The sequence below is a fragment of the Protomyctophum bolini genome (genome assembly GCF_963924005.1).
Source record: "Protomyctophum bolini genome assembly, chromosome: 17".
Classification (NCBI taxonomy): Eukaryota; Metazoa; Chordata; class Actinopteri; order Myctophiformes; family Myctophidae; genus Protomyctophum; species Protomyctophum bolini.
The window spans coordinates 14,214,498-14,236,780 of NC_137878.1; the positions used below are offsets into that span (position 1 = coordinate 14,214,498).

General features: G+C 43.1%; 1 protein-coding gene across 1 annotated transcript in view; it reads right to left on the reverse strand.

Annotated features, from left to right (window-relative positions):
- Nucleotides 1–22,283, reverse strand: part of grin2da (glutamate receptor, ionotropic, N-methyl D-aspartate 2D, a) — a gene marked incomplete at its 3' end in the record, with an annotated part of 168,608 nt that overhangs the window by 7,531 nt on the left and 138,794 nt on the right. The window contains exons 14-17 of the mRNA XM_080787099.1: nucleotides 15,778–15,847; nucleotides 11,388–11,505; nucleotides 4,792–4,853; nucleotides 2,781–2,951 (exon numbers count right to left, since the gene is read on the reverse strand). Of these exons, the coding sequence (XP_080643225.1) occupies nucleotides 2,781–2,951; nucleotides 4,792–4,853; nucleotides 11,388–11,505; nucleotides 15,778–15,847 (421 nt within the window). The remainder of the gene's footprint in view (nucleotides 1–2,780; nucleotides 2,952–4,791; nucleotides 4,854–11,387; nucleotides 11,506–15,777; nucleotides 15,848–22,283) is intronic.

Genomic DNA, 22,283 nt, shown 5'->3' on the forward strand with positions numbered 1-22,283 from the left:
GCTATGATCCAGCCCTGCTACACCCTATCGGCACACTGCCATCAGGCTATGATCCAGCCCTGCTACACCCTATCGGCACACTGCCATCAGGCTATGATCCAGCCCTGCTACACCCCATCAGCACACTGCCATCGGGCTATGATCCAGCCCTGCTACACCCCATCAGCACACTGCCATCGGGCTATGATCCAGCCCTGCTACACCCCATCGGCACACTGCCATCGGGTTATGCCCTTCTGTCTTGCCACTTCAAGAAGGCATAGACAACTGAGGGTGTTTTTCGGTTTTCGGTCTGGGAACCAAGGCCATCTCCATAGCAAACCGGCTATGTTTTCCATTCTCCACCATGGACATGAGATAACGCTGACCTGGGACACAAATCCGAGAGAGCTAATCAGGATACTCAAACATAAACACTAACTAAAAAGACACTACACAAGCACCCCGCACCACATGCCGCCTTCCCCCCCTTTGATGTTGCAAGGGAGATGTAATCTGCGGCAACACAGACACAAGGGCTCCGCAGCAACTTTTGCAAAGCGGATCCTTGGGGTCCAAGACAAATTTCTCCCTCGGGAGACCTTGAAACCTTGAACACTGCCATCAGGCTATGATCCAGCCCATCTAAACCCCATCGGCAAACTGCCATCAGGCTATGATCCAGCCCTTCTAAACCCCATCGGCAAACTGCCATTAGCTAATACCGGTCGACAACGAGGGCAGTGCCTCCGGGTGACCCCTTTCTATAGTCTCCCAAGCTGTGATGAGCTCCCTCTGTCAGTCAGAGACTGAAAAGGGACAACCAATTATTCATCCTTCATCATTCGTCTGAAAACTTCTTCATGCAGACTACACCTCAACCTCGGCAAGAGTATGATTCAACAATCCCCCGTCACACTCTGCATAGGCCTACGTGCTTCTTCCTTGTCTGGAAATTCACATTGCATCCAGTGGTAGAAATTTACTTTTCCTTTACAAATATTTGACAGCTTTGGTTCCCAGGGGATAAATAAACATATTTATTCCATACTTAAGTACACTTTTAGCACAAAGTATGTTAAATGTATACTTGTAGTGTCTCTCTCATATTAATAGTACATTTTTGCTAAATATAATATAGGTGAACATAAATTAATTTGTGATTTAGCACATTTGTGTACTAAATGAGAAATATATTTCAAATAGTATGAAAATATGCTTTTCATGAGTGCATTCATTTTATGTTTACTTTTGTCTAACTTAAATACATATAATCACAAATACATTTGTGATGATTATATTTTAAGTACTTTATAAATATATTCACAACAAGTTCTCCTGAACATGCATTTATTGATGTACTTTAATTATAATAATTAAAAATATATTGGTGATTATTATATTTTAAGTCCATTAGCAATATATTCATAGCAAGTTCTCCTGAACATGCATTTATTGTAAGATGTACTTTAATATAATAATAAAAAATACATTTGTGATTATTATATTTTAAGTCCATTAGCAATATATTCATAGCAAGTTAACCTGAACATGCATTTATTGTAAGATGTACTATAATATAATAATAAAAAATATATTTGTAGATTGTATTTTTTAAATGCACTCTTAGCATATTTAAGTAAATATATTTGTAGATTGTATTTTTAATACATTATAAATACAATACAAGTATAAACTTTCAGTATATTAAGTTTAAGTATATTAAGTACTAATGTGCTATAAATACTGCCAGGTGAAATGGGAGTGGCTAGAGGAAGTCCATTTCCCAGCATACACTGGGGCGCCAAGGACCGTGTGTTATTGTTCTTATTTGTGTTATTATTTGAATATTAGAATGTATTTAAGATATGTTTAAGTAGATCTGATAGTGTATTCGAGATAACAAAGTATATTTTAAGCACATTAGTTCATAATGTTATTCTATTAACACATTGGTAGTATATTTTAAATGCATTTATTTAATACTTGATATACACTCGATATATTAGAAAATACACTATAAATATAATCTAAGTATGCTTTTCAAAAGTATACTTGGGATACTGGAAGTATATTTTCAATTTAACAAAAAAAAATTGGTCACAAAAGGGTTAAAAAGTATAGAAAAAATATATTTAAGATATGTTTTAGCACATCTTAAGTGCAACTTAAGTATAAAAAGTACAACTTAAGTAGTTTCAAAATAGCACAATTTAAATTCAAATAGTTTCAAGTACAAATAAGTACATTTAGTATACTTTAAAAAAGTATACTAAATATATATATATTTTTCGCCTGGGTTAGTAATTATCATTGCAAAACACATAGTTGCTGTTACAGATTAAGCGTCACCAACTGATTTTGAAACAAATGAGGGGCATTGAGTATAATGAATAGTCCTACTTTTAAGCATGTTTCTACAGTACATTGTGGTATTGCCATGCTTTTACTCTAGTAAAAGCATTCCTTTACAAACTGTTTGCATCGGCACTTCCTTCCTATGCCTCGATCCCCACAGCTGTTTTGTCTCTTAAATGTCGCACGCACGCACGCACGCACACACACACACACACACACACACACACACACACACACACACACACACACACACACACACACACACACACACACACACACACACACACACACACACACACACACACACACACACACACACACACACACACACACACACACACACACACACACACACACACACACACACACACACACACACACACACACACACACACACACACACACACACACACACACACACACACACACACACACACACTTACCCTGCTTATCGCCAGGAGGAAGTCCATTCCGCCATTGCGGCTCATACAGTGCCGCAGCTTCCAGTAGACCAGGTGCTCCCAGGCGAAGACCAGCAGGCTGAGGCCCATGGCCACCAGCAGCATGTAGAAAACACCCGCCATGTTGTCTATGTCCAGCTTACTGCTCATCACCTGGAGGAGAGGAGAGGAGAGGAGAGGAGAGGAGAGGAGAGGAGAGGAGAGGAGAGGAGAGGAGAGGAGAGGAGAGGAGAGGAGAGGAGAGGAGAGGAGAGGAGAGGAGAGGAGAGGAGAGGAGAGGAGAGGAGAGGAGAGGAGAGGAGAGGAGAGGAGATTTGTTTTCATGCATAGTTCTCATCGTGTCGTTATTTTCATTGAAAAAAGAAGAAAGCGAAGAAGAAGGGGGGGAGTGGGAAAGGAGCTCAAATAAGAAAAAGAAAAAAAACAAACAAAGAAAATGACCAGCAGATGTATAGACTACTGTGCATGATAATTATGGACGTTATAGTTAAGGTTAAGAACACAAACAAAAAAGACAAAAAGCCAGTGCGTTCTACATGGGATTATTAAGGTGCAAAATGGAGACGAGCGAGAAAATAGCAAGTCGAGGAAAAGAGAACAGATAAAATAAAAATGATGGATGGGCGGGAATGGAGGAGGGTGCATGGAGGCAGTTGAGGGAAGAGAACAGGGGAAGGAAGGAAGGAAGGAAGGAAGGAAGGAAGGAAGGAAGGAAGGAAAGAGGATGAAAGTGAAGAGAAGGAAGAGAAAAGGAGTGGAGGAGATATGGCATCAAAGGAAGGAGAGAGGGAAAGAGATGGGGAAGGATATACCAGTTGAGGAATGGGAAGAGGGTGTACCGAGAAGGGAAAATAAATGAGAGAACGGGGATATTTATTATTACTAAGGGGGGCGATTTGTCTCGGAGACAGGAGATAAGAAGTTAATTACGTCCACAAGTACAACGCAGACCTCCGTTTTCATTATCGGTACCATCTTTATGGAACCACTGCCCTCTCACTACCCCTGCATCGACCAGGTCAACAACAGCTGGCGCACAACACTTCTTTATCTTTAGGGACTGAAAGTCAACTATTTGCTAATTAGCGGACAAATGGATTTTGGATGTTCTTTTTTTTATTCTAATCTTTATAGCCCAGAAACCAAATATGGGCAGTCAGAGCCTTATACTTGCATGTACTCCATGGGTCAGGTCAGGACTTGGCAAAACTCTCTCAAAACAAAGTAACACTGTGTACGTAGCGCCGGCGTGAGTGCTGATATGTAACGGTTTCAAAATGACTATAGCTTTAACAATGTTTGGGACAACCCCTATTGTAATGAATCACACAGTCTATACAAGTAAGACGCCCTGAGGGCGAGAAGCGACTCACACACGCAGACACACACACACACACACACACACACACACACACCATGGCTCATTTATTGACTTTTTTAATGGCGTTATAAAAATGAAGCTTGTGTATAATAAGATTATGGAATCTGGTCACAGTACCGCCAGGCATGGTTATGAAGACAATGGAGACACGTACTGGCTGTTAGCCAAACAGCTTGACCCTGGCTAATGAAGACATAAGGCAGAGAACATTTTAATGTCACCCAGTCATATATTTAAATGCATACCATGATCCATTTGCTGCAGGGCAATGTGGTTGCATGCACTACTGTAAATCTCCAGGACACTTTTATAGCCATGTGTGACTGTTTCTTTCATTTGTTGACAGCCAGGTTGAATTAAATCTTAAACAAGTACACAATTCTCCCTTACAGACAGTGGATGACTAGTACTAACTCTCTTTGCTGGCACAGAGCTAATCTCAGTGGACTACTACAAGCTCATAACTGTACATGACTTTGTGAGTAAAGTATTTGTGTGCTGCACTCTTAGCTCAAGCAAATGGGGTGAACAAAGACTGCAATCTTCTTTCACAAAAGTGTAGTGGGCCTCCTGATATGCACAGAATTCAGCAGATCCATATTGTGTACGTACCTCAATCTTGTCATTGTGGCAGATGCCCGACAGCCACAGTCGCTCCAGCATGTCAATCTCATCTGCGAGTAGATCGAGGTTGGAGGAGGAGAGAGGAGACGGAGAGGAGAGAGAAAACATGTCATCAATAATAATACGTAGTGGAACAAAAAATACTATTTTTGAGTGGTGCAACGGAGCTATGTGTGTGGCTGGCTGGCTGCCTGGGTCTGAGCACTACAGTATGATTGTGTGTGGCTGGCTGGCTGGCTGGGTCTGAGCAATATGTGTGTGGCTGGCTGGCTGGATGATTTCTGGTGCGCCAATACAGTACAGTACAGTACAGTACAGTAGAGGGACGCCCACGCGGTAACTGTCATTTCTCAACCGTTTCGGACGTGGGGCGTAATTACGTATTATTAAAAATTAAGTACCATACTGGAGTAAATGTACTTAGTTACTTTACACCGCTGACCCACAGTTTGACTCCAGTTGTAGAGGAAGTCCTTCGCCCTCTCTACTCTTCAAATATAAGCAAAAATATGTATTTAAAAATAGACCTATATCCGTACATCATTATTTATTTTTAAAGGTATATAGTCCTGGAATCCAGATGTCTAATTTCTAGGGAGTGGTACAATTTTGGCAGTCTGTGCCAAATTTCAAATTGGTTCCGGGCAGACCCCGATCAATCAAAGTATACAGGGTGTAAGTGGTAAGTGGGGGAAACCTTTGTGTGGGGTCTGGGCCGACAATTAGCACGTTAATTAGCATCAATTTATTTTATATCCTGCCTATGCATTTCATATTGCCTCGTGTTTACCTTGCTTACTGTAAATCACTTTGGATTAAGAGTGTAAATGTCTAAATTGTAAATTGCACTGAGTTCTGCTTCGGAACTCTGAAAAAAATAAACATTTTAAAATATAAAATAAAAGAAGACAGCAAGTAGGTGTGGAAATAAGGTATAAAAAGGGATAACTGAGGGGAAAAAAGAAAAGGAGAAGGGATTGACGTCTCCATATGGGATTATCATCACTTTGCTATGGGAGGGAGGCGTTTTCATCCCCGGAGGGAAAAGATGAGAGAGATGCTAACAGCAGGAGAGGTGCAGGAGAGGCCAGTCTGACTGAGCCTATTGTGTTACTGAGAATGAGAGACAGATAGGAGGGGGGCAGGGGTGATGAAAAACAACATGAGTGGAGCAATCTTAAAGCTTGAATCCCAGTGGTGGAAAGTAACTAAATACATGTACTCAAGTACTGTACTTAAGTAACAATTTTTTATTTTTTATTTTTTACTTAACTTATGGAATATTTCCAATTTATAATAGGCCTACTTTTACTTCTATTCTACTATATCTCAGAGGCAAATATTGTACTTTTACTACACTACAATTATTTGGAAACTTTAGTTATTATACTTTGTGGTTTTTGATTTATTACAAAACATAGATTAACCACTTAATTCAGACCTATATACTGTAGGCTATATTTCAGCAAAAAAAAATCTGCAAGGACCTTCACTCCTAGCGCGATTAGCATTGATACTGCAATGGAGAGAGAGAGAGAGACAGAGAGAGACAGAGAGAGAGAGAGAGGGGCTTTGATGCATCATGTAAAATGTCTCTCTGAGCTGGCTGCATTGAGACTTGATGGTAGGACAAGGCATGGCAGATGAAAGGCTGATACACAAGCACGCTCACAGGAAGGCAGGCAGATAGATAGACATGCAGAAAGCGCATATTAATTACACACTGGAATAGAAATGTACAGCATACATGTGCGTATATATACTGTACGCACGTCGCACACACATGGCCTACAGGCATGTGTGTAATGGGACTCTATATAGTGCTATAGAGCATCAATGCATTCATCAAATGAATTCAGGGAAGGAAATGCCATCACACGCACGCACGCACGCCCATACACAACCAGCACAACAGAGCAATCAGCGTTACACATGCTCCTGCATGACGCAACGCGGCCATCCAGTCAAAGAACGAGGGTCTAAATCCTCCCAGCTCAGAGTTACAACATTCATTGGCCCCTGGGTTAATTAACAAGCGTTTGTAAAGCCCCAACCTATAGCTGGCTTCCGCCTTGACACGTGATTATAGGGCCCGTTTGTAGACTGACACGACTGCATTCAAACACCACACACACATGCATGCAAGCAAGCACGTGCACACACACGCACACGTGCACACACACGTGCGACCCGGCGAGGTCGCCTGGGTGACGGCAGACTGCTGGGCGAGCGCTGGCGCTTTGGCATGGGGGGTCAGATCAACATATGGAATGAATTCTGTACTGGCCATATATGGAGCGTGTCTTGAGTGTACAGGGTTTGATGAGGTCAGATCAACATGCCGAATGTCAGAATAGGTCAGCTCCATATATGGAGATCTAAGGGTGGCAACGGGGGCAGTGTCTTGAGAGTACAGGTTTTGATGAGGTCGGATCAACATAATAGAATGTCAGAACAGGTCAGCTCGGAGATCTACAGTAAGGGTGGTAGTGGGGGCAGTGTCTTGAGTGTACAGGGTTTGATGAGGGCCCAGGTAGGGCCGGGCCTTAATTTTGCAGTAATAACTTTGGGGCGGGCCCGTCTAGAGTTTGAATGGACAGGTATCAGTCAAAAGGAGACATCGAAGAGGAAGGACAGGTGGGGAGGATCAACATATGGAATGTCCAAACAGGTCAGCTCCATGTATGGAGGTTTGAGGTCAGATGTAGAGTTGCTGGCCGGCTCCATATATGCAGATTTAGGTGATGATCCAGTCTATGGAGACGGCCAATTAACGGCTGTTTCCCCGTTACAATGGAAGTCAATGAGAGCCTATTTTTATTTCTAATATTTACTATTAAACTGCAAAACGGAGCGAAATAATTAATGGAATGGACTAGTTTGCTCATAACAAGGTAAGAAAACAAACCCTCTTTCTGAGGTCCAAACATGCTACAACAAAAATATTTATTGACGCTGCTTAACTATTTTGAACAGCATTGAAAGCGTGACCAGGATCCTTACCTAGTAACCGTCGCTAACGTGGTATTGGCCAAGAACGGGCTTGGGTGGGACTTAGCAAACGGCTAATTAACACATGCACACATTCCCTGCTAAGGATTGCAACATTCCTTGACAGTCATGTATCAACCCCACCAGGTGTTCTGTGTTAGATACTCTCGACTCTTCCACTGCATGTCTGTGCAGAATCATTCCATTTCTCTCTCTCTCTCTCTCTCTCTCTCCCCCCCCTGCCCCCTCCCCCTGCGGTTCATGGGGTGCTCAGTGCTGATTTCGACGTGTCTCGGCGGAGGGGCGCTGATATTCATGTTGAGCGAGTGCATGGCACTCTTGCGCTATCCAATTCATCATTTTTCAATGAGCGTCATGGTGTCTCTATCTCTCTCTCTCTCTCTCTCTCCCCCTCCCCCCCTCCCTCCCCCTCTGCGAGTGTGTTAATCATCTGACACATACTAAAGTACAGTACGTTCCTCTCTCATCTCCTCACAAGTGGGTTTCCAGAGGCGGTGGAAAACAGCAGGGGAGTTAAGGGGACGACTCTTTTGGAGCAGGTGGTTTAAAAACAGAACCCTTGTGTGTGTGTGTGTGTGTGTGTGTGTGTGTGTGTGTGTGTGTGTGTGCAGCTTAATTTCAATTTAATTCAGGTGTTCGTGTCTGTTTCCGTTCTAGTACATTTCCGTCGCTGAGCAATGTACACTTAACTCCTGTCGAAATGCTTCCAGGAGGAGCTGCAGGGATCGTACAACTCAACTCATTTGCCTTACTTTTGAGAAAGGAATAGTTGCTACTGTAGCACATTGCAGCACACAGTTTGTGAAAGGAATTTTCAAGACGTCTGCTACTGTATCAAATCAATCATTATTTAAAATATGAACCATGGACAAGGTGAAAAACTAAACTAAACACAGGCTACAGGCTTTTTCTTTCTTTCTTTTAGCCTGTGTGACGCAAGTTTATAGCAAGTAAAGACACCAAGAGGAACATAGCTACAGAAGTATTTCAGACAAAGAGACCCTCCACAGAAACCACACAAATCAATTTCCTCAAGGCATAATGGAATGTTGAGCCTATACAAAGAAAGTGCCAAAGGCTGTCTTGCATTCTGATTCGCCCATACATTCAAGTGTTTTTGTTTATTTTGCACCGCCCTACTAAGAATCTGTGCTGTTGTGAAAGAGGACCCTGTATACTTGGCATCAGCTGTACAGTAAGTCCCTGAGCAGGACTTAACTTACTGTCCTCATTTTAAAATGTGTGCTCCCGGGTTGTCCTCATCTGTGCCCTCCTAGCAGCTAATGGTTCCCTGTTTATCCTGTGGTTCCCTATTGAGGAATCTCAAGACAGAAGAAGCCACATTGCCAGTAATTGATTCTTAAGCCCTATTCACACGGGACTATAGTGGGCTATTACCTGAGGGGACTTCAGCTCATTTAGAATTCCAGACTTGTACTTGTAGACATAGTGTTGCTGCACAGAGCAGCATGCACCCTCCCCTCCGCTTAAATTTGCCTGTATTTAAATTTGGAGTGTAAAAGTGCAAACAGACTTTGCTGGGAGTTGAGAAGAACCGGCCTGGTTCCAGCATCCCCAGGGATCCACTGTCCACAGCAGCACTCACCCATGGCTCGCTTCTCTTAAGCTCACTAATTGCCTAGAAGCCACAGTGTCCCAGAGCCGCCAATAAATGAAGCTCAGCAAATGAATTTCTCCGGTATAGCCGGTGAAATCACCCCAGAGAAGGGGAAGGGTGAAGCTGTGTCTTGATTGCTCCACAAGTTACTTTACAAAATTGAACTTGTGTAAAAGTCTCTGTGGAACATTTGACCTCCGCTCCGGCTCTCTCTCTGTCTGTCTTCTGATTCGTTTTTAAACTAGAGGGTAAGAGGACACAGGATTCATTTAATCTTAACTGTCATTTTCCTTCTCCCTCTCTTCTGTCTTGGCCTCTTTCTGTCCTTCTCTCTCTCTCCCCCCACCCTCCTACACTCATCACCCATAGCGGAGTGAGTAGAGATGCTGTCTGGGAATTGGAAGATCACCATTTGGACCCTCCGGCTCACCCAGTCAAAGTGTCCCTGAGCAAGACGTCTCACCCCTACCGCTCCCCAGACGCCAAAATGACATCCATTGCTACTGTAGTGTATTGGCGCCCAGACATATATATATATATATATATACAGATCTGGGGTAGATATGTGGAGAGGCCCCAAGGTGGTCTGTCTGCTCTGACCAACATCTGGGAAGACTTAAATTGGGCATGTATGGATGTCTGTCTTAAGATGTTTTCTGTTCTCATCAAGTCATAAATACACATATAGAAAAACCTGTACTTACATCCACATCAAAATGTCATGTATTTCACAGTGCAATATAAGGAGTTGTTGTTTAGATGTAGGTTCACATAGTCCATGTTTAAAGTGAGCCCATGTTCTTAAGATATGGCTTGAGCCTTGAGTGATCAATAGGGTGAGGCCAGAGTTAACAGGTCAAAGAGGTGGTTGGCCCCCACAGGAAGTCTATCGGCCTATGCCAGCACATGGTTATAATCATGGCATTGTGATTTTGGAGAGCCAGCGGATCAAATAGGTCATACCATTCCTAAATCCAGAGGAACACACACAAAGTCAAACTCTAAATTAGAAACAAAGGACAAAACCTGCCTGGTATATATCCACCATTATCAACACTTAATATACTACAAATCTGGCGAGCTAGGCCTGCTTAATAGACTACACTACTAATTATTTTAGTTGGAATGGGTACTTGTAGATGACTCATTACAGGAGGTATGTGCAAAAGTATTTGGCTAAATACCCACATTTATGCTCCATCACACATGAGGGCGACCACGACAGAAAATAGCTAATCCATAAAGCTCACAAGGCGTCGCAAATGTGACCCATTGTGGGCTTAAAGAGGACACACTCCTCCATGATTGTCCTTTAACACAGTGGTTCTCAACCTTTTCAGGCCGTGACCCCCAAAATAATTCCATTTGCCATCCTGAAAAGCACTTGGAATTGTAGGAGTTGAGTCAAATTACATTTACTTTGACTCGGTTCCACAGATGAATATTGTGAAAATAGCAGGTCTACAAGCTCACACGTTTTGCCTATTTCATATAATTAATTATTTGACAATTTAGCCAATGTTTGCAGAGGTTTTAATAATTATTTGTTGATTACATTTGACGCAGTAATTGTCACTTCAATTGTCACGTCATCTGGGCCCCCCCACACACACACACACACACACACACACACACACACACACACACACACACACACACACACACACACACACACACACACACACACACACACACACACACACACACACACACACACACACACACACACACACACACACACACACACACACACACACACACACACACACACACACACACACACACACACACACACAAATCATGTGGGTCCAGACCAGGTCAGAAACCACTGCTTTAACGTTCCTCTCCTCTGACTGTTTTCCCAATGACTATCCATTGTTTGTGTGCTACCTCCACCCTCTGTTCCTCCCCACTCCTCCTCCTCCCTATAATTTCCTTGCCCGCGGTCTCTCACCGTCTCCCACCAGCTGTAGCAGGGCGAGGTCCAGGGGTCTCTTCCAGCGAGAGTTCTTGTGCAGGGCGATGCCATAGCCTGTGGTGGCGAACACCTTCCCCGAACCGATGGTCATGACCTGGCACACATAGGGTCGCAGGCGGATAGAGTGGTTGTATAGAGGGAGAAGAGAGGGAGAGAATCATATCACAACATAATCAGAACACACCATTACCTGTTTTTTTGTGGAGGACAGTGTAACAAATGACTGGCATGGCACTGTCCATAATTTAAATTATTTCTACAGGGGGCCAAATATGAACTCATAAATAAAGCAACTTGGGCCCGCATGAGAAAGATTTTTTTTTTTTTTTAATATAATTTAGCTCTAGTCATGCTGACAGACGAAATTAATGTGTCTGATTGTGTCAAAATGACTTTTTTCTATCGATGACTCACCCCTTGGAGACTACGATTTTGTCACATTCTAAAAGCCATTTGATGACCAGCAGTCGTTCATCAAATTGAACCACTGCTGGTCATTAAAACCACAACGCCAGCAGTCAGGGCCAGCAGATTTTTAACTTGTTTGAGAACCACTGTTTCTATATTATAGAAAAAAGTTTTGTCCGGAAACAGAAGGCGTTCGCACTCACACACTCACACACACACACACACACACACACACACACACACACATGCTCCCTTCATAAACTACACAGGCGCTGCAGCAAAATAATCCGTTCCAGTACAGAAATTAATATGGACAAGCACCCACCAGTAATAATAACTGTGGTACTGGCAAATTCATAATTCATTCATGAAAAGTTACTTTCCTAAGGACAATGTAACAAATGAGCACTGTCCATAATTGTAATTATTTCTACGCGGGGCCCTTATAAATAAAGCAACATGGGCCCAGGAGAAAACAATACGATAATTTAGCTCTAGTCATGCTGAGAAAATAAATTATTGTGTAGTTCATTAAATGCACGTTTCAACTTATGTATGTATGTAGGTATTTGGTTAAAATGGGTAGGGTTTAAAAAAAGGCAAGAGCTTGCTCTGGTGCACTGGCCTAAAAGTGGGTCCTTAAAAACTGCTAAAACTTCTGAAATGTATGCATGTAGATATGTATGTATGTGTGTAGGCTTTTTTGTAAAGAGCCCAGCCCACCATACCTTCATTTATTTAAAACTACTCCAAAATAGGGTTACCAGTGAAGGGCAAAATGCCTATTCACTGGGGACTATGCAAGGCAGAGGTGTCCACCCCCCTGAGTCCAAGTTAGGCTAGACCGCATACCTAAACCATGGTCCGAAACTGTCCTATAAAACCCAATGGTAAAATGGATATGTATGTATGTACGTACGTATGTATGTACAGTATGTAATGTATTTCATGGAGTATCAGTAATTGACCCCCGTCAGAAGGATCATGTAGGCTATTGTAGTATGTATACATGTAGCTATTTGTTGGGCTTCAGGCCAGGCTCGGGAAGTACTTGTACAACCTATAGGACACTAAGTTCCAGGAGCAACAACTAAACACTAAAGCCTTCGTCAACAGTATTTCGGGAGGGAATATAATAACATTAATTTGGCTGAAGTCATACTGGGATTCTGCAGTGGAGATGACCAGTGTGTTGATTGCATGTTGCCGATGCTTTGGAGGCAGTGACGTAGAGTCTGTGGGGGCCGGGGGGCCAGGGCCCCCATGAGGAATTGGACCAGGGATCTCCGCCCCCATGAGGAATAGGACCTGAATATATATTCGCCTCGGTTCGTCACGTTTGTACCGCACCAGGTCGCGCCGCGCCCGTTCGCGCAATTCTCGTCTTGCATTGACTTTGTATGTAATCGCGCCGCTCTAACCATCCAAGTCTGGAACCTTAACACCTCTTTTTTCCTCACTGTCCGGGACGGGGGGTGGTGGGGGGTGGACCACGTTGCCTGTCCCTTGTACACATGCAGATCAGGCATTGAAATGCTAATCTGGGTGCTTGTTTTCACCTGCCAGGTAGGTAAGGGTAATGCATGCATACAGTACTGTACTCTGCTTAGGCTACTTGTTCACAATATGAAACCACCACCAGCAAGAACACCCTGGCTGGCAACAGCGATGCCAGCCTGCTGTTGAAACCTTCCGCCGTCCCAGCGACAGTTCTACAGAACCTGCCGAGGCGGACAGGACTAGCCTGCAATCATGGCATTTAAACATGCTCTTCTGTTTATAATCTAAACACTGTGACACGTTTAAAAAGTGTTACAAATAAGTGTTTAGAACCTAAACACTTGGGTTTAGTGTGAAACGGGAAAAAAGGGTTGGTCAGGCGGGCCCCTATGATGATTATAAAAAACATTCGTCTCTGTTTGGAGGCCTACATTTTCACTCTCTTGACTCTGTCGAAGTATTCCCTCCTGCCTCACTGCTGCAGTAGGTCACGGCCAACCGGACCTCTGTGAATAAAGTTGCTTCCAAACCTGTTAAATTAAACTTCTCCCCCCGGCCTGCACCTATCTTATTTTACTAGCCGACACTGTTCTGTGAATGAAGACGGGCCATTGGAAAGCTTAGGGCTACAGCAGGAACAATTAACCAAACTGCTGCAGTATTTCAACTGTTGACAGACATCCAATCCATCCAATCCAAACATTAACATGAGAATACGCAAGTCCCATAAAAAAAATGTAACGCAGTGCCAGATGTTTTTGGGAGTTGAGGAGGAGGGGAGACGGGCTCATACTGTAAGTTGGTGAACCAATAGGAACTCTACGTCGGTTTCCAGTGCTAGTTTGTTCCGCCCCTCTATGCCCAGAAAAGCATATTGACGATATGCACACGGTGGCCATCTTGCCAGCAAGGTGCTAACTACAGTTGGTGCAACTTCCCATTGACAGCCCATTCATCCAAACAGAAAAGTCCTATCTAATTGTATTAAATAACGTAAAACACACCAACATTGCAGTTGTACGAAAAGCTTGAATTATCGTCTTACTATATCTGCAAAGTGTTTGTTTCATAAAAATCCACCGTAGACATGTTATGAGCTACTTCCTAAATTCTAACACTTATAGAAATAATCATCTGCAAGGATGCAGATGATTATTTCTCCAAGTGTCAGAGTTTGGAAGCACTCTTTATCAGTAAAGCAACCTCCTGCTGATGTGGTACACATGGACTGTTGAGTGATAGTCAACGAGCACTTCCAAACTCAAGTACTTAGAAAAAAATCATCTGCAAGGGAGTATAGCTCATAACATGTCTATAGTGGATTTTTATTAAACAAACACATTGCATATAGAGGATAATTCAAGCTTTCCGTAGCCTACAGCTGCAATGTTGGTGAGTTTGACGTTATTTAATACAATTAGATAGGACTTTTCTGTATGGATGAATGGGCGGTCTATGGGAAGTTGCACCTATAGTTAGCACTTTGCTGGCGCGTGCATATCGTCAATAGGGCTCTTTCAGGCTAGTGGAAAAAAAGATCCAGTAGAACTAAAAGACAAGTCATTTTATGTTTGGATCAGGGGGGCAGTCAGACAGATATTTTGTGAAGCCACTAAGGAAATGAAAGTTCATATAATGGCCTGTTGTGGCGCTGTCATTGGACCCAGAAAAACCCATAGCCCCATAGAAGTCCATGTATTTGGGCCCAACTTCACCTAGACTGTATTACCTTAATAAACATGGTCATGAATACTTTCTTCTTCCAGTCACTAGTTTAAAGTCTCATTTCTAATGTCATAATATTCTTTTTGGAAAATGATGGTCCCATCAATTAAAAAAATTACCATAAAGTCACGTATGTTCTGAGGGGCGTGGCTACCGCTACAGTCTATGATAGGGATTCCCCTCCCACTCGAGTCAAAATACAAACCAACGGAGAAGAAGGGGGGAAGTCCCGCCTCGTTGTCTGGGCCAGCCAATGGCCAGCTGGACCAAAACGGATCTAGAAAGATGGCGACTTCCATTGCAAGGACTGACAGGCTTCATTTTATGTTCATGTTAGACCCGGGGAACGCTTTGTCCATATTTTTTACAGTCTATGGTTTGGATGCGCTCGGGTGTTGAGCTTTATTGAAAATAGCCGAACTACAAGTTCACAATGCGTGATGCGATGTGAGCTTGTAGATCGGCTATTTTCAGCATGCAACCAAGTGTAAAATATGCCTGCCAAAATACATTTTTGTCGACAAAATCAACTGTAGATTTAGTCTACTAAAATCTTGTGATATTTAGTGGATTAAAACGAGACTAAAAGTAAAACATTTCACATAACTAAAATATGAAGGGAGGGCGAGCTCAATACCACGTTTGGAGTTCGCCCTTGGTGAAAATATGGAACTGGAATTGTATTAAAAATACACTACTGCAGAGCCTTGTGGTGACGGATATTGTACTCTACCTTACACCCATCATCCTTCCTCGCCATGTAGTTCAGAACTGCAGCATCGTAGATGAAGGCATCCAGCTTACTACGGGAGAGAGGGGAGGGCGGGCAGGATAGAAAGAGAGAGGGGGTAGTGGGGTTAAACATTGATCATTGTTAAAGGAGCACCGAGAGCGGAATCTGGGAAGATGGCGAGAACAAGGAAAAAGAGGAGAGAGGGAAATGATGGGTGAGCGAAAGGAAAGGAGAGACTATGCATGACGCAATCGGAAAGGGAAATGGCGAGAGAGAGAGAGGACATTATAATAGCATGTGCTTTCTGCCAAACAGCACTGGAGTTCCTGATTGCAGCACTCATTGAGTTATCTAGAAGTGTCACAGCCCTACCGTGCCTCTAAGCCTGACATATACTGTAATTACATGGGCGCCAGTGTCAAGAGGCCGAAAATGGCAGATCTACAAGCTCACAACACGCTGTGGAGCCGTGTCAGCGTGTTAAACGTAGATCTGCCATTCTTAGCACGCGATACCACTGCACCCATGTCTAAATCAACCACTCACTCACGTGTCTTTCTGTGTTTCATTCTTCCCTCGTGTCTCCTGTTTCCCTGTGTGTTTGTTTGTTTGTTGGTTCATTCACCTTCCTTAATCACCTAGAGAGTGCGAGTTCTGCTTTCCATCAACTCCTCAGCTCAAATAGTACATCCGTTCCTCCACCCACTCATCGCCTGATTGCTGCTTCAACTACTGCTGCAGTCTCTTGCTTCCAGAAACTCTGCAGTAGTACTTTGTGAGCTATTTTTGTGTTATGGCTTTACAAGTATTTATCGTGTTTTTGTGTGCCCCAGGATCACAAACACTAATCCTCAGCCAGCCACGTGCCATATCCATCCACCATCCAGCTCAGCCCTCAACCATTGCCTGCTATATATATATTCTCCAATGTCTGCTGTCCTCATTCAGAATAAGAATCCCCTTTATTGTCATTGTAAGCAAGCATTCAACAGAATTAAATTGCCACTCTGTTGGCATAATTTATGTTCCCCTTTATTCCTACAATAACCACTTTAAATAAAATCTGATTCCATTCCACTCTTTGTGTCCTTTGTGTCTGTGTTTGGGTCCACTTATTAGTAACAATAAGCACAAAACCAACGACAATTTGTTTGATTCCCACTACAACAAAACCACATGTCCCTATGGCTACAAGGTCAAGAAGATCATTATTACATGAAAGAGAGTTCTTGTTCTTCCAAGATATTCAAGACATTATTATTTTCCTGGCAGTTCTTATGAGTAGGCTCAAGTATAAGAATGAGGTGCTACGCTAATATTTTGCCTATTTAAAAAAAAGCATAGCTATTAATTACATTAAACAGTTAATTAATTCATATTTAAATTTTGGTTTGCAGCACGGTTTCTCCCCATTTGAGTCTGCTTTCCAAGTGCTTCCTCCTCACACACACACACACTGTCACTGTTGTTGGTACTCCTGGCTCACCTGCCAGTGAGGAGCCCCCACTGGGAGGACGTGGCACCTCCGGCCTACTCCTCCCGCCCAACACTCCCTGCTGACAGGTGCTGCCCCAGCCCGTAGACAAATATATCACCCTCCCCACCCGGCTTCCCTCCCCTGAAAATGGGCCAATTGTGCTTGACAAAGCCGATTGCACCGCAATGGAATCCAACACCGGACTTCGCAGTGGTGGGTAGGTATACTTTATACCACTGCGCCACCTAAGCAACAGATATCAAATGAATAACAACTGGCTAAGAAACCATGATCCTTTGAAACAGGTGTTCGGGGGCGTGGTCGAGTCTGCCATTGTCTTGGAGGTACACATACAACCGGTATCAGCATTGTTGGGTTTGTGAGATGTCTCCTATCACTGTACACTTGTACAGTATACAGTGATGAATGATTTATTTACTTGTTTTGTCCCAGCACAAAACTATGGTTAAGTATTGTAGTGCAGGGAGCTGCAACATGAAAATTAGTTTTTCAAGTTCCCGAGCCACAAAAAGGAGCCATATCCTACTCCTCCAACACACTGACTGTCAATGTACTGGGCGTGATGTCACTGTTGATAAATACAAAATGTGTGTGCATGCGTGAGAGGTGAGAGCTGAGAAAGGCAAGCAGGATGAGACGGAGGTGAAGAGACAGCGAGTGGCAGAGAGAGGGTGACAAAGAGAGGTGAGAGTGAGATGAGGACAGAAGAGGAGAGCGTGAAGGAAGAGGTGAGATAATTGGATTGAGAGGGAGCAGGAGCGATGGAAGAGAGGGAGGGAGTGAAGGAATGCATCATTATCAATGTAAAAAAAGAAGAAGCAAAAGAGCAGTTGCTGATAAAGGGGAGATATTTGTGGGAAGTAACGCAATTGCAATTTATTCTTTTTTGAATAGATGCAACTTGCATAATAGTGAAGAGAAATAATGACTTTCATTTACATGTGGCCTGGCATGTAAATCAGGTCTGATCATTTTAAACAACTCATTGCAAGTCAAGTCAGGAACGATGCAAGTTGAAAATGCATGCCCCACCCAGTTATGCAATATCTGTGGTACACGTCCGTCCGTCTGTGTCCATTTTATGCCCATATTTTATATATATATATATATTGCTGCTAACCCGCTGCTCATGCATTTTATGCAAATGCCACCGCCTCCCCAGCATCCACCTGTTTCTAGATCGCCCTGGATGGGGGTCTTATTCATTCCCTGTAATTCTACTTGGCTTATGATTTAACTAAAATGTTAATGTCACAGGGAATGAATAGGGACAGAGCCCTGACTCCAATCTATGCTTCATATATCTATGCTCAATTATGCTCAATATATATTCTGAATTCACTCTAAGAGTTGTCTGACTGATCAGTTGGATCGGCAGTTCTGGACAACCGGATCTCCATATGTCTATGGTGGGCATATCGGTCGGACCAGCGGCTCTGGACTACCGCCCATCTCTTCGACTCAGCGCTGGACACGGCACTCCCTCGGAGAGAGAGAGAGAGAGAGAGAGAGAGATGGTGGTAGGCAGTAGCGACTAGCGTGCACTTACAGCATTTCTTACACCCCAGTAAGAAATGCTGTAAACTTATTTGCGTGGACACTTGCTGTGAGCACCCCGAGTGAAATTAAACCTGCAATCCATATGTTTTACCATTAGCTCCATTTCCTGACAGATACTATAGATAGACAAATTGCAACATCAAATACAACTTAGAGCTATGTACACAGATTCTCAGTAATAGTGTGCGTGCGTGCGTGCGTGCATGCTCATGTACAGCACATTCGCTTGCCCCATTAAGCTTTTGCCAACTCATCTGCATCGACTCCACATCGACTTCCTCACTTCCCCTCAATGGCTCCCTTCCCTCTCCCTACCAACCAGCTTCCTCTCTCACTCATCCACTCCATTTTCATTGTTACTTGCGCAAGCAGAGCGCGCAAGTAATAATTTCGCTCGGTCTCTTCAAAGTGACAGCCGTCTTTTTCAACCGTTTTTATGTGTATGCAAATCTGTGCCTGGTTTGCTGGGACCAGATTACACAGATGACCATTTCTCTTACGTCATCACTGAGAGCTAGTCATACATATACACACCATGTACTCTGGTCCCAGCTCTCAACGATGACGTAATGTGTAATCTGGTCCCAGCAAACCAGGCACAGATTTGCATACACATAAAAACGGTTGAAAAAGACGGCTGTCACTTTTTGGCACCAAGTAACCACAGTATACTGCTAATCAAATTACAACTACATACTCTATATGTAGTTGTAATTTGAAATTTGTAATTTGTAAATCTGTGCCTGGTCTGCTGGGACCAGATTACACAGATGACCATTTCTCTTACGTCATCACTGAGAGCTAGTCTAATATATACACACCAGGTACTCTGGTCCCAGCTCTCAACGATGACGTAATGTGTAATCTGGTCCCAGCAAACCAGGCACAGATTTGCATACACATAAAAACGGTTGAAAAAGACGGCTGTCACTTTTTGGCACCAAGTAACCACAGTATACTGCTAATGAAATTACAACTACATACTCTATATGTAGTTGTAATTTGAAATTTGTAATTTGTATAAATCTGTGCCTGGTCTGCTGGGACAGATTACACAGATGACCCTTTCTCTTACGTCATCACTGAGAGCTAGTCATACATATACACACCATGTACTCTAGTACTCTAGTTTTTTCTGTAAAAAAGTAGGTAGGTAGCAAATAGTTACACCTAATGATTATACATTTCAAACGTTCCTTCACAGAGATACTGAGATGTGACAGTTTACAGCGGTCGAAAGTACTTGCGCGCTCTGCTTGCGCACTAGTTGGCCATTTATGGCCTACTAGTGTGCAACAAGCAAGTATGCACTCGGCAGAGTGCAGTTCTAGTTCTCCCTAGAATGCCAAGCCCTCAGAATGCCTGGGCAACGTTGAAGCCGTCTCCCTACTGGTCAAACGTGGTACTGCAGTTCATGTCTGGGCCCAGGTTACATTTATGAATGAAACGTGACGTAGAGGTACAATAAGAACAGTGCAAGGGGTACTATATGATAGGAGCCAACCAATCATATCCACACTCGAGGGGTACTACTCGGAAGACTTTCTCGTTCTTCTATGGCTTCAAAACGCCACTGAGCAACTTCCATTGAAGTGAATAGCGGGGGGCGGGGCAAACGCTCCTCAATCCGTCCTCTAAATATATTATAGCTCTATGTACCAACTGCTTCCTCTCTCACTCCTCCTCTCCATTTTCATTGTTCTCCCTGCCCCGGTGTCATCAGTCGTGGAAAAAGTACTCCAATGTTTTACTTGAGGAAAAGTATCAATACTACAATGCACAACTGCCTCGTTACAAGGGGGTGCATACTTAGTTTAGACTAGTCATTGGTTAGACATGGGTTAAGGTTAGGTTTAGGTGTGCTGCCCCGTGGGAGGTTAGGGTTAGGGTGAGTGTTTGAGATAGGTTGTAGTTGTAGGACTAATGACTGGTCTAACCAATGACTAGTCTAAACCAAGTACTGTCTAAACTAAGTACTGCACCCGTTACAAGTAAAAGTACGGTAATCAAAATGTACTTGAGTATTGGCATCAAAATGTACTTAAAGTACCAAAAAGTTGTACAAAATGTTCAAATGTTCAAAATAGCAGATGACTAGCTCACACAGGAAGTTAACAATTTTATGAAAAAAAAAACATATGAGTTGTAGTGATGCTCTATATTGTCTGAATGAACTTTGTGTTTGTTTACGTACTAAAAGAGTGACTTTGAGAGCTGTTACAGCGTACAATGTAAGTCAACGAGGAGCATATTTTGAATTATCAATTTCTAATCACTGGAGCAATTGTTTTAAATTTCTTGTCCACATGTGGAGTTAGATCACGGCAAGGTAACTACACAACCTAAACCTCTACAAAAGTGGTCTTACCCTTTAAGTAAATCTACTTAGTTACTTTACACCACTGGGTGTCATCGCCATTTAGGTTTGTTGTGGTGGACATTTTTGTCAAAATGCGATTTTTTAGTGAGTGGACTTGAGTCAGGAGCTTTAGCCCTAAATTACCATTACAGGTCTGTAACTCTGAGAGTGTACAAATCAAATGGGTCGATCCATTTGGTTTCATTTATACACTCTCAGAGTTATGGGGGTCCTTACTTTGCTGATGACATGAGTGCATAATAAACCGTGTGTGTAAAATGACATGAGGCGATACCCGAATGGCGCACGTGCACGAACGCATGCGGTTGTTGTTGCTATAGCATGCATTATTAAAAAATTATGTTTTTCTCTTGCACTTTATTTGTACAGTATTTATGTTTTTATTTTGGCTAACCGTGATCTTGAGGTTTTTGGGAAGCACAGCAGGCGGTTAGCCGAGCTCGTCTAAGGCAAAGTGCTCGTCATATGTGCCAACAGGTTGCAAGCAGGTAAACAACATCTGCTAATTGACGCACCATGTCGAGGGATATTGGAATTAAAGTGGAAACGAGAGAGAGAGAGAGAGAGAGAGAGAGAGAGATGAAGGAAATAGAAATCTGCTTGTTTTAGTGTCAGTATTAAAGTAACATCGTTCTTGGCGCGCCTGCTGTTTTCAGTTCTTGGCCTGTCTGTGGGGGTAAGAGTGAGCAATTATGGTTTACAAGTGAAAGAGCGGACGAAAGAGTCCCATTAACTCTTTTACTGTGCTGCCGTTGACACGTGTTCTTGGTCTTTATTGATTCAGAATGGTCTCGCGTCTAGCAGTTCAAACACCTCCAGCGTGAGGTGTTTGAACAGAACGTTGATGTTAGTGGCTCATTACTCAGTCGTTGCTGCCTCGCGGTTCCAATATTACGATCGCCACATTAGCTTTAGCCTAAAGCTATTTGGTTGATTTGGTTAGTGATAGCCTATACAGACGAACGGCAAATGGATAACCAAAACATTTGCGGTGCGATCACCGACGAGGCATGGATTATTTTACCGCAACGAGCGACGGGACCATGATGGGCCGTCAAAAACACGTCT